We start from the raw sequence: 15,331 nt of genomic DNA, 5'->3' as shown, positions 1-15,331 counted from the left end.
TAAATCATGTTTTGGTTCATGATTGTGGACTCTCTCCACCTCCACTCGTGTTTTGAGTGTAATTTATTTGCCAAAAAAGAGACAAAATGCACAATAAACAAAGTTAAAGATGAATTTGACTCATAGAATTTTTTGTTTTTCAAATTTTCTTGAGATATCACGATATATTGTGAATTCTTTTGGCTACTATAACCATTCAGTGAAAATCTGATACTGTAACAGCCCTCTTTCACATGGAGTATAATGTTAGCCCCTTGCCAGGTAAAACTGAGCAGATTTTTGAAGGGAGCTTTGTGCTTTTCAGTCTGTACGCATACTTGCCAACCCTCCCGATTTTCCCTGGAGACTCACATTTTTCATTGCCCATTCCGATATCCTCCCGGGGTCACACTTCTCCCATTTTTCTCCCGATTCTTTTACACCTTTTTTATCCTTTTCTATATCTCAACCTGTTCCTGGCACTGTATAGCGTAAAAAGCCCTACTGTTTCCACTCGGACGACAACAGAGCTACACCTAATGTCGTTTCCCGGCGGAAGAGAGCTGCTCGCGACCATAGATATATCTATATATCTATATATATCTATATAGATCTATATATAGATCTATATAGATATATATAACGCAACACTCGCCGAGTTGCCACACATCACAGCGTGCAGCACCCGTGTTAGGTTTTGCTGGACGCAGTGAAAAGCCATTGTGGAGCGGCGCAAACCATTGGAAATAATGGGTTTCAGAGCGGAGTGGTACCGTTGTGGCGGTGTGTCTAAAAGAGCCTTCAGTCAGTGAGAGGAGAGAGAAATGGAGAGTACTTAAACTGGGCATACACTGTACGATTTTAGAAATGTTGTTGTGTAATTCCTACCCCTACTGTACGAGCAGATCGTTACCGATGTCAAGGCAAAGCTCAAATTTATGCGCTCACACTGTACGGTCCGATCGTCAGCCTCAACCCACATCCACAGTTCACACTGTATGTGTAAAAAAGAAAAAAAAAACACGGCCGGTTCGGCTCCTGCGGGCCGTTCTGGCTGTTGACCTGAAAAGCTCCGAAAGCTCTGATGTAGGTAAAGTTTGTTTGCTAGCAGAGGTCTGTACGGGTCACAATGCTAACAAAGCAGAAACACGCTGCCTTGATCATCTGTGCCTTCCTGTCTGCTGAAACGTCTAAAAAAAAAAAGAGGCAGCGGTGTAACGTTATATGGACTCGCTGTGGCGAGGAAAGCGTAGATAATATGGCTTGTCCATTTTGCAGAGAGAATCGGAGGTAAGTAATCTATTGTAGCCTACATTGTTATCTTGATAGCTACGCTCCGATTACTATAAAAAGAGTAGAAAAAAAGGCACCGACATTGAAGAATCGGCTTGTAGTTTAGCTTCTACTGTGCGTTCAATCATTCGACCATCCAACGGGCGGTCGGGAGGAGTTAATCACACCTCGCTGTACACTGCACGACTGCAAACGATGCCCAATGAAGCTGAAATTTGGTCCGACTCTGAAATGAGTCGTATGGCTCAAAATTCGGGCCAGAAACGGGTTAAATGGTAAAGTGTATGCCCAGCTTTAGAGAAACAAATACTGTGACTTAATGTGACTTACAACAGCCTGTACATGACGGCTATTGCATCACAGGAGAGTGTCTACAAAAATGTTACTTTGTGTCGCGCATTATGTAACAATTACGTGTATTTTGTTCATATCCGTTATGCCTAGTTATCCTACTTTGGAGCGTGGCTCTGTTCTTGAATAATGTCGGGCAGACAAACCCTGCGTGGCATCACATAAACCAGCCAGGCCTGACGCTGTGTTTCTTTCAACGAGGCTTCTAACGATATCTTGGACCGAAACATATACAGACACACATATGCTTGCTGTTAAGACTTACTGAGTAAATCCATACATATTTACACACAGGCAAACATTTTGCACATTCCATATATATTGCAAAGGCATATGAAGAATATTATTTTGTAACTGCACCCCCATGTGCAATAACAGGAATATGTATTCACATAGAGCTACACACACATTCCCACACACATATGTTGGCGAACATACACATCCTGGACCTTTCACTTCCATTCATGCACACTGCTGTTTTCAATCAACCCAGGATCCTCCCTTGTGAATGTCACTAACCGCATGCAATTCTCCCAACTATCTTGGGTGGTTTCCACCCCACCCAACCTCTCTTACCCCCTCCCTGAATCCATATCCATGTGTGTTTTTGCCTTTTTTTTTTTTTTCATTCTTGCTTTTTTTTTCCTCCAGCCATATTTCTCCAGGGCATAGAGTAGTAAAGATTTATGGGAGTTACTCTGGCTCTCTCTAACCTGACAACGCCAGTGTTTCCCAGTCAAGTAGTGTGAGGACACAGCAAGTCCTTAGATAACAGGTGCCACGTGTTACGCATGAATGCTGATGAATGCACACATGCAGAGTCACACAATCGCATATGTTAACGTACTTATCTTTTAATATAAGGATTGTTCTGCCAATAGTTAATATGCAGATACTTTAGTTTACAGTAATCTTTTAGAGTCAGCAGTTTGCCAGAATGTCTATTGGAAGTAAGTAACTGCTGGACACATATGCACCATCACAGCAGGAAACGGCAGCTGTGGTATCCAGTGAGAAGCTGGCGTAAGCAGAGTTAACAGGGAATGGGGAGCTGCCACAAACAGGGACCCCTTCCAAGAGGGAAAATAGAGTACAGTTTACACACACAGCATGTTAGACAAGCCCGGACTTGCCTCTGGTACACTATAGCCAGTGTGAAGGCAAGGTTCAGTGACTTCAGAATCAATAGAGCATCCACACACAGACACAAATATTCAGACAAAGTGATACAATCAGAATTTTCTCTCTCTAAATCCAATTGTTTGGCATAATATACTTGTCATTATTATCATTATTTGTGTCGTATTGTTAGGTTATTATGTATTTTTTTGTTGTTGCAGGTGATTGCCAATCAATGCTTCCATCCTGTTGACGAAAAGCGATCTACACACAGGTATAATTGATTGATGACTTATTTCTATGCTGCTTTTACTGTAAAACCAAGTCAGCGCAAAAAAATTTAAATGGATGAACTTAAAGGGAGTGTTTGTAACTTTTTAAGCGTATAAATGTACCGGGTCGGGACACATGCGCGCTCGCGTATGCACGCTTGTGTTGGCCGGAGCCTCTCCTCCGCTCCCTGCTTGCCTTCACTGACACAGCGCGCGCGTCCTCGCTCCACCTCTAGACGTGAACGCGCGCTCACTCCACACTGCAGAAGAGTTAGTTTAGTTCTGAGAATATCTAGTGAATGTACAGTGGACGTTTGTGCAGAAATAACTGCTGCAGCTCTTCCGGACCAACAGAGGTTTCCCGTGTCTTGTGAAGTGATGGGGCTCCGCAGCAAGTAACTTTATCGCCTCCCTCCTGCGTCCGCAGGGAGACACCGGGTGCCGGTGTCACGGTTCACGTTTCCAGCTGCGGAGTCCCGTCACAAGACACGGATAACCTCTGTCGTCACGGCTTGCGCTCCAGCCTCGGTCTGGGTCTCACTCACATGAGGAAGGGAAATAACTCGCTATTAGTGCATTTTACAACTTTTAAAACCTAATGATTTAAATAAGGGCTATTAGAGTGTTTGTACTGGGGAGTTGATTCACCTCAAAAAGAAGTATCCGCTGAGTAACAGACGTCTCTTTCCCAATGTAAGTCTATGGGAAAAAGTATTTTTGGGACCAATGGCATCACGTGACAGACACGGAAGTTGCAGTACCGCCGTTTGCCCACTACGAAAGTTGGGATCGATGACCGGCGCACTTCTTGGGGACTTGGTCTGTATCAATCAATCATGGTAGCGACCTGTCAATCACAAGGTAGCCACACCCTAAAGCATCCCCTGCTTTATGGTCTATTTGACTCTAAATGGGACCATAATTTACTAAATGAACATCATGCTGTATTCAAGAAGACTTGAAACTAGCGATTGAGACCATAAACTCATGTTTACAATGTTTACTGAGGTAATAAATCAAGTGAGAAGTAGGCTCATTTTCTCATAGACTTCTATACAATCAGACTTCTTTTTGCAACTAGAGGAGTCGCCCCCTGCTGGCTGTTAGAGAGAATGCAAGTTTAAGGCACTTCAGCATTGGCTTCAGTTCTCAGACCCGGAGGTAGCCCACTGCAATCAATCAAACTATATTTGTATAGCGCCTTCCATACAGGTTAGTGTAGTTCAAAGTTCAGCTGAATAATAAGCTAGCTAGCTAGTAATAAGCTAGCTAGCTTAGTTCTAGCTAGTGCACTGTTTAGGGTAGCAGTTTTGTTTCTTGCTATAACATTATTGGAGTAAGGAGGGTTTACCCAAGATAAATTTGTTAAATTCATGGGTTGGTCCTCGTCATGGCAGCATTTTCTCTTGTCAAAGTTAAACTCCAAATATTCTTTGAAAAAACATTTTAAAAAGTATTGCTCTCACCTTTGTATGGCATTTCTTCTGTATGTGTTTTTGTCATTTTTAGAAGCGTTTTTTTTTCAGACTGTTAACATTAGGGCTATGACTGTATCTCTTGGTCGTTTGACAAATGACTTTGGATCTATTTCTGCGGTGAAAACGTGAGGAGACCCTCTCAACTTGTTATTTAAAAAAATGCATTTTCTCTGTGGAGCAATAAAATTAGCCAATAGATTAACTCAGCTCACACATTGCAGGCAGACGGGGATATACTTGCTAGCCTAGCAACATTAAGGCTACAAACAACCCATACTGCAACATGCTCTTAATGGTGACATATCATGCTCATCCTCAAATTCATGTATTTTGGGTTTCTACTAGAACATGTTTGTATGTTTTAATGTACAAACAACACATTATTTTCCTCATAATGTCTGTCTGAATATACCTGTATTCACCCTCTATCAGAAACGCTCCGTTTTAGCGCATTTCAATGGAATGGCAACGGAATTGCGTTTCTAGGAAACAGCTTGGGTCCATGTTTACTTCCTGTCAGATGATGTCATTCACATACACTGCAACAGGAAATAAACTGGGACACATTTAGAATGTTTACATTTAAAACTGTGAAATTGTCTAAATATTGTAGATTTGTGACATCACAAATGGACAGAAATCCTGACGGCTTGCTTCAAACGCACAGTTTCTGAATACGGGCTGTGTGTATTTATCTGTGGATTGAGCGTTTTGATACTTTCACAGTATTTATATATCACTTAGACCTGCTTTATAATATAAAAGACATGGGACCTTTAAAGACACAGGTTCACTTGATAAACCAGCTGGAACTGGCTTACTCCATTTAAAGCAAACATCTGCAGTTGTGAATAAGTAAATGTGAAGTCTTAATATCCAGAAAAATATGTTCTCTCAGACTGAACACAACCTTACAAGGCAGAGTGCCTAATGTCACTGACCTTGATTAAAAAATACATTCATTAAAAAGTTTATTAGAAAGTGTATATTGGGAAAACAAAAGCATGCACACATAGCTGAACAAAGTCACATGCATAACATCCAGAGAATGCTTGACCCTGCCACTGCCAGAACCACAGCGTGATCAGAGGTGCACAGATGGGTCGACGACTATTTTTATAACTTAAATACCTCATCCCTAATGCCTCTCTCGCTGCATAGTTGTTCTAATATGGATTCACTTGCGGGGCAAAAATAGAAAAACAATCAGCTAATTTCAGCATTTATTGCACTCAAATCCCCCTAAACTAACATTTTAAAAAAAGAGGATTTTAAGCCTTGAGCCCTCATATGGAAATTGTGGTACCATACAACATCATCCATTGGGAAGTGACCTCTGTAATCCTTCCATGTTGTCCCACGGCCCAAGTGTCATGAATCCAGTGAGTCATTTGCAAGTTTTTAGGGTTGAGTCAGTCCCCAAATTTGTCGCATGTCTTAGTATTGACTCAGAAAATCGACAAAAGGAAAACCTTACATCACGTTATCATACCGTAAACTGTGGATGAAAGCTGGATGCGGCTTTGCTTTTATTTTAAATTTGCTTTAAGTGGATCATTATAATTAAGAAACTGACTAAAGACAGGTTCAGTGCAGAGTGAAGGATGAGTATGAGGAAGCATATTTGCTTTTATTATGATAAGCATCTGTGAGAACACACCTGTCCAATTTGTAAACCACCAACCACCTTACAATGACAGTGTCCAATACCATGAAACCTGGCAACCACTAAGTATAGTATATAGTATCGTACTGTACCTTCAGCCTCTCGTGGGGACCAGTGTCCGGAAGGGGCACACGGCCGTGGGGAGGAGGAGTTGGAGGCGTACTGCAGTAGAACTCTCCCCTCAGTGCATTTATCACACACTGATCCCACTTCTCTAGGAAACCAACAGACAGGCACAGCAACCAACTTAGATACAGGCCAAATACAGTAAAGATACAGGAATGGCAATAAGGTCAAATGATGAGAGTGTGACAAAGTTTTAAGATGGTGCTTCCAATTATTTGGCTCACTTCTAGGTGTTTGTGTCTGTCAAAAAATAATTGAACTTTAATTTTATTACTTGTCATATTAAGTCAAAACAATAATCAATAATGACATTAATCTTTCTTTATTACCATACACACCCACATCTGTTTGGCAACCTATGTAGCTCATTTCACCTGTCGTAAAAGTGTCCGGAAATCGGTGGAAACCATTCCAGGGTGATGGAACTATGATGCTGCTCAACCACTTGTGGTGACATTGGCACCGGCGGAGGTTTGGAGGCGGGTTGCCAGGTCTGGTAGATGAGGTCCAGGTAGCAGTGCATCCTAGCGACCTGGTTCAGCGTGAAGGAATCTGTGCAGGCATCATCTGCAGGGTAGACAGAGGTGATCAGTGTGTGAGAAGAGGGGGATTGGAAAGGAAATAAATCATTCCACTGGTCGAGATCCCGTGAAAAAATAAACCACCTGTTCATATTCCGCAGTATCTTTTTCCATTTAACTATGACAACCAAAAAATGTTTTCCTTTTGCACGAGTGACATGAAAGGATGTGCCCCCCCGCTGTGTTTTTCCCATGAAATGTCCCCGCTAAATTCCACACCTGTCTCAGTATGCACACAGACTCAACAAATTCCTCTACGGTGATCTCTGCGTGTCGGTTTCATGCGAGGGGGTATAACTGTAACGTTTTGCCCCGGATAAGTAACAAAACATGTGTAGAGGCTCCATCTCACCTGCATAACTCATGTAGTTGTTAAACGGCGTGTGTGTGAAGTGCCGACAGCCGCAGGTTTCATTGCCAGGTTCGGGATCGTGGCAGCCTTTGTATTTGGGGGTGGGGTTGGTGTCCGCACACAGATCTCCGGTGTCCATCGAGGGCTCGGTCTCCAGACACGCGTCGTTGCACGACTCGATCTCCGATATACCTCGAAACACGTGATAAAGCCCGAGGCTGTGGCCGATCTCGTGGACCATTGTGTCGGTGTGACCAAATGTACCGTAGAAGGAAGGGTTCAGTACAATTCCACCTGAGGAAATGAGGAAGAAGACATGATGTAAACCGCTCAAGAGAGCACACAACACAAAAGCCTATTCCTATACAGTAAAGTAATCGTGGAGCCGGAGTAAGACTCAGACAATGCATTATTAATGGGCCCCCTCAGCTTCATTATCACCTTCTTGCCTGTTAGAGCCGTGATTGAGAGAGAAACTGCTCGGGGCTTGAACTGTAATTACTCAAAATCAACATCCCAGGCTGCCAAAGAGGGGATGCGAATGTGCGTGCATTGCATGTACTGTATGTATGTGTTGTTGTTTGTCTTCTACCCAAATGCGTGAGGGCCTCTTTGTCCCAGGGCCAAGTGGCAACCCCCGCCAGATCTTCATCAGAGGAATTGGCAAAGAAGACATTCAGGTGAGTCGAGCCATCCAAATGCAGAATCTCTTTCAGCTCTTTCACATCCAAATAAGCTCTGGAAGATAAAAAAGAGGATTTCACATTAAGTTAATAGCCCAACAATGAGGATAGACTCTTCCAAGTGAATGCAGATTTCAGCAAGGCAAAGTTTAACAAATAACAATAGAGATCCTAGCCAAAAAGAATTAGGTCCCTGTTGAATTTAAATATTTCTTTTAAGTGTATTGGAAATTGCAATGGCCCTTAAAGCAACAGAATGAAGGTTGAATAGGAATAATTGATCCTGTGAGGTTGAAACCAGTTTTTTTTTTTAACCAATATGTCCAAATAAATAAAGACTTTTAAGATAACTTTTCTCCTTGCTCTGCCTAAGAGTGCCTAAGAGTGCCTGAAGTATGTTTTTCACTTGGACGTGACCAAACTGATTTTTGGTAATTTTGTGCCTAGAAGTCCTGGCACGGTGATTGTGCACCTGCAGTGCGGTTATGACTGGTGCCAGATAAGGGTAAAATAACTGTGAATCAGGCTGGTATCAATTTTGACCAATCATATCTGGGATTTCTTTTCTCATCCCATTACATTTCATTGCAGTCCCTCCCTCGCTTACAGTAAAATAAAAGGGGGATTACAGACCAGTTGTTGATTATGTTGTCTGAGAAGTGCAAGAAGCAAGTAAACAGTACAATACCCCAAATATGCAACTCTGGGCATATGGCGCTTTTGGAGTTGAGTTCTCATTTGTGGAGACACGAAATGGCAAGCCACAATGTTTTTGTGTACACAATGATGTTGGATTTGTTTTTTATGTTGGAAGACCGTGAATCATACAATAACCAGTGCAATACAACATTATTTTGTCTGTCTTTGACGATCCCCTTGAGTGTGCTTCTCGTTCATGTCGACATACAGTCAGAGATGTCATGGCGAGCCACATAAGTACCAAACAGGTGCTGGTGGGAATAAATCCACTTTACCAGTGAGACTAAAAATAATCTGGGATTTTTGGACATTTTGTTTTACATTACTTGATGTTTTTCATGGTTTTACAGGCTGCACTGTAGTAAAATGACACTTTTTTATTCTATTTGAATAGACACCTGATATAACATATTCAAATCTAATAATGTATTATACTGAGGAGGTGCTAGAGTGGCCATGAATAAAGCTACTGTACGTGTCCCTGCAGCAACACTGGTTTCCTTTTTTCTTTATTTAGGTTGCATCTAGCACAAAATGTTGTTTTTTTTTCTGATAACATTTCAAATCACTTCAGTTAATTGTTCAGGTATTCTGATGTCTACCTATCCATGACATAATGTTTTATCTCAGCCCGGGGATACGAACGGCAGCGCCAATGACTGCAATCATTCAACACAATGAGATATTTTTTCCAGCAGTGAAACTGTCATTCATTTTATGAACACATCAAACAAGTGAGCCCGGCTAGTGGTCCTGGCAAACAGCATCAACAAGCTCATTCCTCTTTGAAGAGTCAAAAATCTCTTGCATAATGCTGAAGTGATAGTCTATTCCTTTTTTGGGCTCTAAAAGGCTTTAGAAATAGACACGCAATGGATGCAAAAACAGGTGTTTATTAGAAACAAAACATGGCCCTACTATCCCACTATTCCTCTTCTTTGGTTAAATGTGTACTAACTTGTAAACTAACACACTGTAATCTCAAACTGGAACAAATAAACATGTTGTTGGCACTCCTTTGTGAATGGTACCCAGTGTCTTGATAGTTGATACATTATAGCATCATAAAAATGATATTAGAAATAGGAATGGCACTCTGTGTGCCAATGTTTTGCCAAATAATAGAGACTAATTGGTTATATCCATCGACTGTATATAAGAATTAGACGTAGTCAGCGTGACGTCACCCATCGGTTTGTGGACTGCCGTTTTAATAAGACATTTTTAGGCGACCAAAATGTTCATAATTAACTTTCATGAAATAAAAACACACTGTGAAAGGGTTAAAGTTCCAAGATGAAAACATGGACAACTCCCAGACCGGACAACACCGTGGTAGCGACCTGTCAATCACAAGGTAGCCCTAAAGCATCCCCTGCTTTATGGTCTATTTGACTCTAAATGGGACCATAATTTACTAAATGAACATCGTGTTGTATTGAAGAAGACTTGAAACTAGCTCATGTTTACAATGTTTACTGAGGTAATAACTCAAGTGAGAAGTAGGCTCATTTTCTCAGAGACTTCTATACAACCAGACTTCTTTTTGCAACCGGAGGAGTCGCCCCCTGCTGGCTATTAGAAATAATGCAAGTTTAAAGCACTGCAGCATTGGCTTCACTTTTCAGACCTGGAAGAATCCCACTGGTCATATCCAAGTTGCTATTTATATCTTTCAAGTTTGATTTGCACTTATACTGCATGATCAAATTTTTTTTTGTTTACATGAACTCCACACCTGTTTTGATACCTTATGGTACATTAGGAAAGAATTTTAGAAAGATGCCATGTCAATAGTGCAACGTTTCAATTGTATTATTTCCATATATAATAAACACAAAAGATCTTGTCTGTAAAGGTTTTGGATCATTTCAGTCAATCGAGGTCTACTTAAGTTATACTACCAACCTTTAAAACGTACATACAATTTAATTTTGTTGCCACATCATTTTGAGTACACATCATTCTTTGTTTTTTTTCTTAAAGTGCACATCACATTTGTCCCACTTACTGGGGGTGAACTCAGGTAAGGATAAGGATAAAGCAAAAATTTCAAAGACTCGTGCCTTTGTGAAGTGCAAAATCCTGGAGTGTGCTATTTATATTTACTCTCCCACTCAACAGCTGACTCCAAATAAAAGTGTATTTACACTATGTTTTGAATCGGTGTACAGTTCCACTGGACAAAGACACTCGATTTGATGTGTTTTCTTTAGCGTACAAGCTAAGGGGGTGAGATTATCACTGACAGTAAAAGTCTACACACTGGTAAAAAAAATTCACTAATGTGCCTAATGTCATTTAACTATTTTCTGAAAAACTGCATTCACCGAGACTCACTGGCATGCAACGTAATTTATGATTAATGACCCTGTGATTTAAAAAAAAAAGTGATATCCCTAAAAATAGTAGCTCAAAGTAGAAAGGATGAAATGTGACATCTTGTGATTTCAGCTAAATTATAGTGGAGCATTTGGTTGCCAAAAGAAGTGCAACTGTGTGAGTGTTAAGCTCCACTAGTTTCTTTTTATTGGCCGGTATTCATTCAAGGTATAATATATTTTATTTTTATTAGATCATAAGACCATTTTATTTGATGTCAAGACTCCAAAGTTGAACTACATTATTAAATCTATTTTGTACTCAGCATTTTCAAAATTCATTAAGCCCTTAAAATGTGGCCAGCTCCGCCAATGGGCTCTTTTCCCTTTTTTGGTTAATGTTTGAAAACTAAATGTCAGCATAAAATATTAAAATTGGAGTATAAAACCGAGCTGTCTCATTGCGTATATTCAACACAGCCTAAAGGAAGCAATTTAAAAGTCAGTAACACTGGTGGTTTGGCGGTGTTCTGGAAGAATTGACACCAGTGAGCTAATTCCCGCTATGCGACAAGCCTGCTATGGTTACCACCGACGCGCATTTCATACGCAGCTACACAACATGTTTCATAACATCTCTGCAAGCTTTTATTGGACAAGTCTCTCAGCCTCAAATCACAAGCTGGATAAGGAGCTGCTGCTTCGTGAAGACGCAGCGCTCCCTCAACAAAACAGACGTTTCGAATAAAAAGGTTCAGTGTGGCAAATGCTTTCTTCAAGCCTACGCAAGAGCAACTGGGGGTACTGACTGGGGGCCAGGTCTACGGAGAAAGAGAGGGAGGGAGAACAGATAATATAAGGCCACTCTTCCTAATAATTTCAGGAATTTCATTATTTCCTTAGAAAATATTTGTCCAGAGTTTTTGGACATGCATGAGGTTGGGGGGGAGAAAGGGTCAGAGGGGTTTGATGCTGAAATGATTGAGTCAGCAATGAAGAAGTTCTACAGTAGGGTCTGAGTTCAATTCTTCTAACGCCCTTGGTAACAAAAACACAATGTGCATCACACGCTGGATGAACAGGGAGACTTTCAAAGCAAAAGCACACACATCTTAGAATAATCGATTTGATTTCAGACGCTGGTAAAGATTTGGTAGAGGCTTAGGTTAGCTGCCACTGTGGGAAGCCGGTACCCAACGATTTAATCGTTTGTCGTCAGAGCAGTTTGGGCCTCTATCTTTCTATCTGTCCATCTACATCTTACTCAAACCACCTCCGCCAATGACCCTTTGCCCCCCCGCAGTGCAGCCGAGATGAGCCACTTGGGAAAGACAGGATTTTCCATGCATTTAACAACACCACTTTTCGGACATGTCCTAGGGGGGGAAAAAAAACTTTAAAAGACTTACAAAGAAAGAGAATGGGAGGAAAAACGTCAAGGAGTGAGCGAGAGAGAAAGGTGAGTGCAGAAAATCAAGCATCACTGGAGGGCATCTTGTCGGAGGGAGTTCCAGGGGTGCGCGAGGCAGGCCTCAAACTGCCGTGTTAATGCTTTTATATCTGATACATATTAAATGGGGGATTATGACCTCATCCATTTACACCCATATATAATTCATATAAGCCCATAAATTTGCCTTGTATACATGTGTCTGGGGCAGCACAGTGTGAAAGCCGGGGTGAGCTGGCATGGCGGCGACGGTCCCACGGCCAAGAACACTTTTAAAATTGGAGGGGGGCCCTCGGCTTCTCTGTCATCGAGTCGGTCAACACCACAGCCCCTAAACCCATCATTCATCTCTGCCTTTATTACTATACTTGCACTCTCCTCTTTAACCTTCCAACTTACTCCGGTGATTATTTTTTTCCCTTCCAAGGAAGGAGACATGCGTAGGAACTGTGTCAACTCTCAGAGATCCGGAGAGAAGAGTTTGGAAAAAGCAGGATTTGGAGTCATATGGAATGGACTTTGGGATGGTTCCAAATTGTTGCCAGTTCGCCCAGTCCCCTATCTGAAGTGGGAGCTCTTAATAAGAGTACTGAGGTGAACACTCTCAGTCCAGGCGAAATTTGCAAACCTCTGCATCCTTGACTTCTGAACCGCAATGACCCCACCAAAGCACTATCAACTAAATTCTCTGGTGTGTCATACTTTCAAAAGACCACCTACAGTATCTGGCTACATTATCCCATAATAATAGCCAGATGCAACTCCCCTGCCTGCCCCGTGGTCCAAGTAAATCCCCTACTTCCTCCACTATCCCCCTTAGTTCCCTAGTTAAGCAGAAAGACGTCTATCAGCCCCCCATGCGAGCACAGGTGAAACCTCAGCAACAGGTGCTTTTATAAGTGCGCTACGGCTTTAAAGGGGAAGTGCAAACTCCTGGTATTTACGCCCAAGCACTCCATTATGTTTTATGGGACGGGGGCTTAAGGTTTAGACGACCAACTGTAAAACACCCAAGTCAAGGGCCCTGGAGATTAGCTCCCCACTCGGAGCGAGAATACAGCAGGGAGAGGGAGTGGAGGAAAGAGAAAGGGTGGTCCATCCATTAACCTGCCACAGTGAGAGGTATTGACTCGTGAGGGGGGGGGAGAGACAGAGGACAAGGGAAAACAGATGACCTATTAGCCTTTGATAAAGCCAGGCCAGAACTTCATTTCCCAAAAACATATTTGGAAAATAGGACATAATTGTCATATAAATATAAATTGTCCTATAAATCCCTGCAAAATGTGTGTATCCATTAAGCTTGCCAAACGATTAAAATATTTAATCATGATTAATAGCATGATTGTCCATATTTAATTGCAATTAATTGCATATTTTTCATCTGTTCAAAATTAACCTCAGAATTAACATTACGGAGATTTGTCAAATATTTAATACTCTTATCAACATGGGAGTGGGCAAATATGCTTGTTTTATGCAAATGTATGTATGTATTTATTATTGGAAATTAATTAAGAACAGAAAACAATGATAAATATTGTCCAGAAACCCTCACAGGTACTGCATTTAGCACAAAAATATGCTTAAATCATAACATGGCAAACTGCATCCCAACAGGCAACAACAGCTGTCAGTGTGTCAGTGTGCTGACTTGACTATGACTTGCCCCAAACTGCATGTGATTATCATAAAGTGGGCGTTTTTTTCCGCGCCAAAATTTAGCCAGAGTTTGGAGCGTTATTTACCCTCCTTTGCGACAAGCTTGTATGGCATGGTTGGTACCGATGGATTCCTTAGGTTTTCTAGTTTCATCTGATACCAGTACCTTCACTCTAGCTTTTGAGCTACAATACTAAAATCGCAAGTTGCCTTAATGCGTTGAAAAATGTTTGCATTAACGCGTTATTATGGCGTTAACTTTGACAGCCCTAGTATCCATCTCGCTTTAGTTTGGGAGGTGTTTCCAAAAAACATTTTCATTTCAGGAGCTCGCAAAAAAACTTCTGAATCCGACGGGCTCTGTTATATTATGGGATTGATCTTCGGATATCACATTGATCTTTCAGCTTCTCAAACTTGTTTTCCGCCTTTCTGCAGACGTACTGTAAATTCACAGTGTATAAATTACAGCCGCAATTACACATGCCCCTTGTTCCAGAACATAAGAATGTAAAGGCTGTCAGATAACATCAAATACCACCAAAACCATAAAAACTGTCAAAAACGAAAGGCTGTGAAAACAATGCAAAATATTTCCCTCAGCCAAATGTGTGGAGGGAGGGAGATGGGGGGGGGGTTATTATCAATGGTATTTTCAGAGGAGAGACTGTTGCAGGACCACAGAGCTGCCTGTGTCCCGTGTTAGCCAGAATTTTTTTTTAAACACTGCACGTAAGTGGTAACAGGCGCAAACGCTGCAAAAATAAATGCAGGACCTCACAACCATTGTTCCCCCTGCATACGCGGTACATTGTTCATCCAGAATTCCATAATTAAGGAGGAATGTCAAACTGTTTGTAGTGCAGCTCTCTGCAAGTCTCTCCAGACATACCATAATCAAAGCAAAATAAGCAACCACTTGGGGAGATTATATCTATTTTTTTTTGTGAGACTGAGAATTATCTTGTCCTCGTTCTGTCTCTCTCTCTCTTGCTGGTATCCTTCCTTTCACAAGCCAATCTTTCAAAAGCCCGCAGGGGAGGTCTGAACATTGCAACGGCAAGCGTTTCGCCAATGGCTGATGTCTAAATGAAGTAGTTTGCCTGCCACTTGATGAATTAGCTTCTAATGATGACTAAGCTGGAAGGGATGTGATGGGAATTATGGAAGCGAACAGCGAACCCACCTGCTTTTCCCCTCTGATGTCGTTAATTAGTCATTATTTAGCTATTTTGCGGTCATTTTGAACAACATGATAGTGCCAAACAGACAATGCTTCCAGCTTAACTGTGATTGAAA

The 15,331-nt window shown here is 41.5% G+C and overlaps 1 protein-coding gene across 2 annotated transcripts in view; it reads right to left on the bottom strand.

The window, feature by feature from the left end:
* Positions 1 to 15,331, bottom strand: part of pappaa (pregnancy-associated plasma protein A, pappalysin 1a) — a 118,176-nt gene that overhangs the window by 91,906 nt on the left and 10,939 nt on the right. For both annotated transcript variants that reach the window (XM_074617605.1, XM_074617606.1), the window contains exons 3-6: positions 7,810 to 7,955; positions 7,218 to 7,511; positions 6,659 to 6,851; positions 6,251 to 6,372 (exon numbers count right to left, since the gene is read on the bottom strand). In XM_074617605.1, the coding sequence (XP_074473706.1) occupies positions 6,251 to 6,372; positions 6,659 to 6,851; positions 7,218 to 7,511; positions 7,810 to 7,955 (755 nt within the window). The remainder of the gene's footprint in view (positions 1 to 6,250; positions 6,373 to 6,658; positions 6,852 to 7,217; positions 7,512 to 7,809; positions 7,956 to 15,331) is intronic.

The sequence above is a fragment of the Sebastes fasciatus genome, chromosome 19 (genome assembly GCF_043250625.1).
Source record: "Sebastes fasciatus isolate fSebFas1 chromosome 19, fSebFas1.pri, whole genome shotgun sequence".
In the NCBI taxonomy this organism is placed as follows: Eukaryota; Metazoa; Chordata; class Actinopteri; order Perciformes; family Sebastidae; genus Sebastes; species Sebastes fasciatus.
Note: the sequence above shows the minus strand (reverse complement) of the source record. Positions and strands in the feature narration are given on the sequence as shown.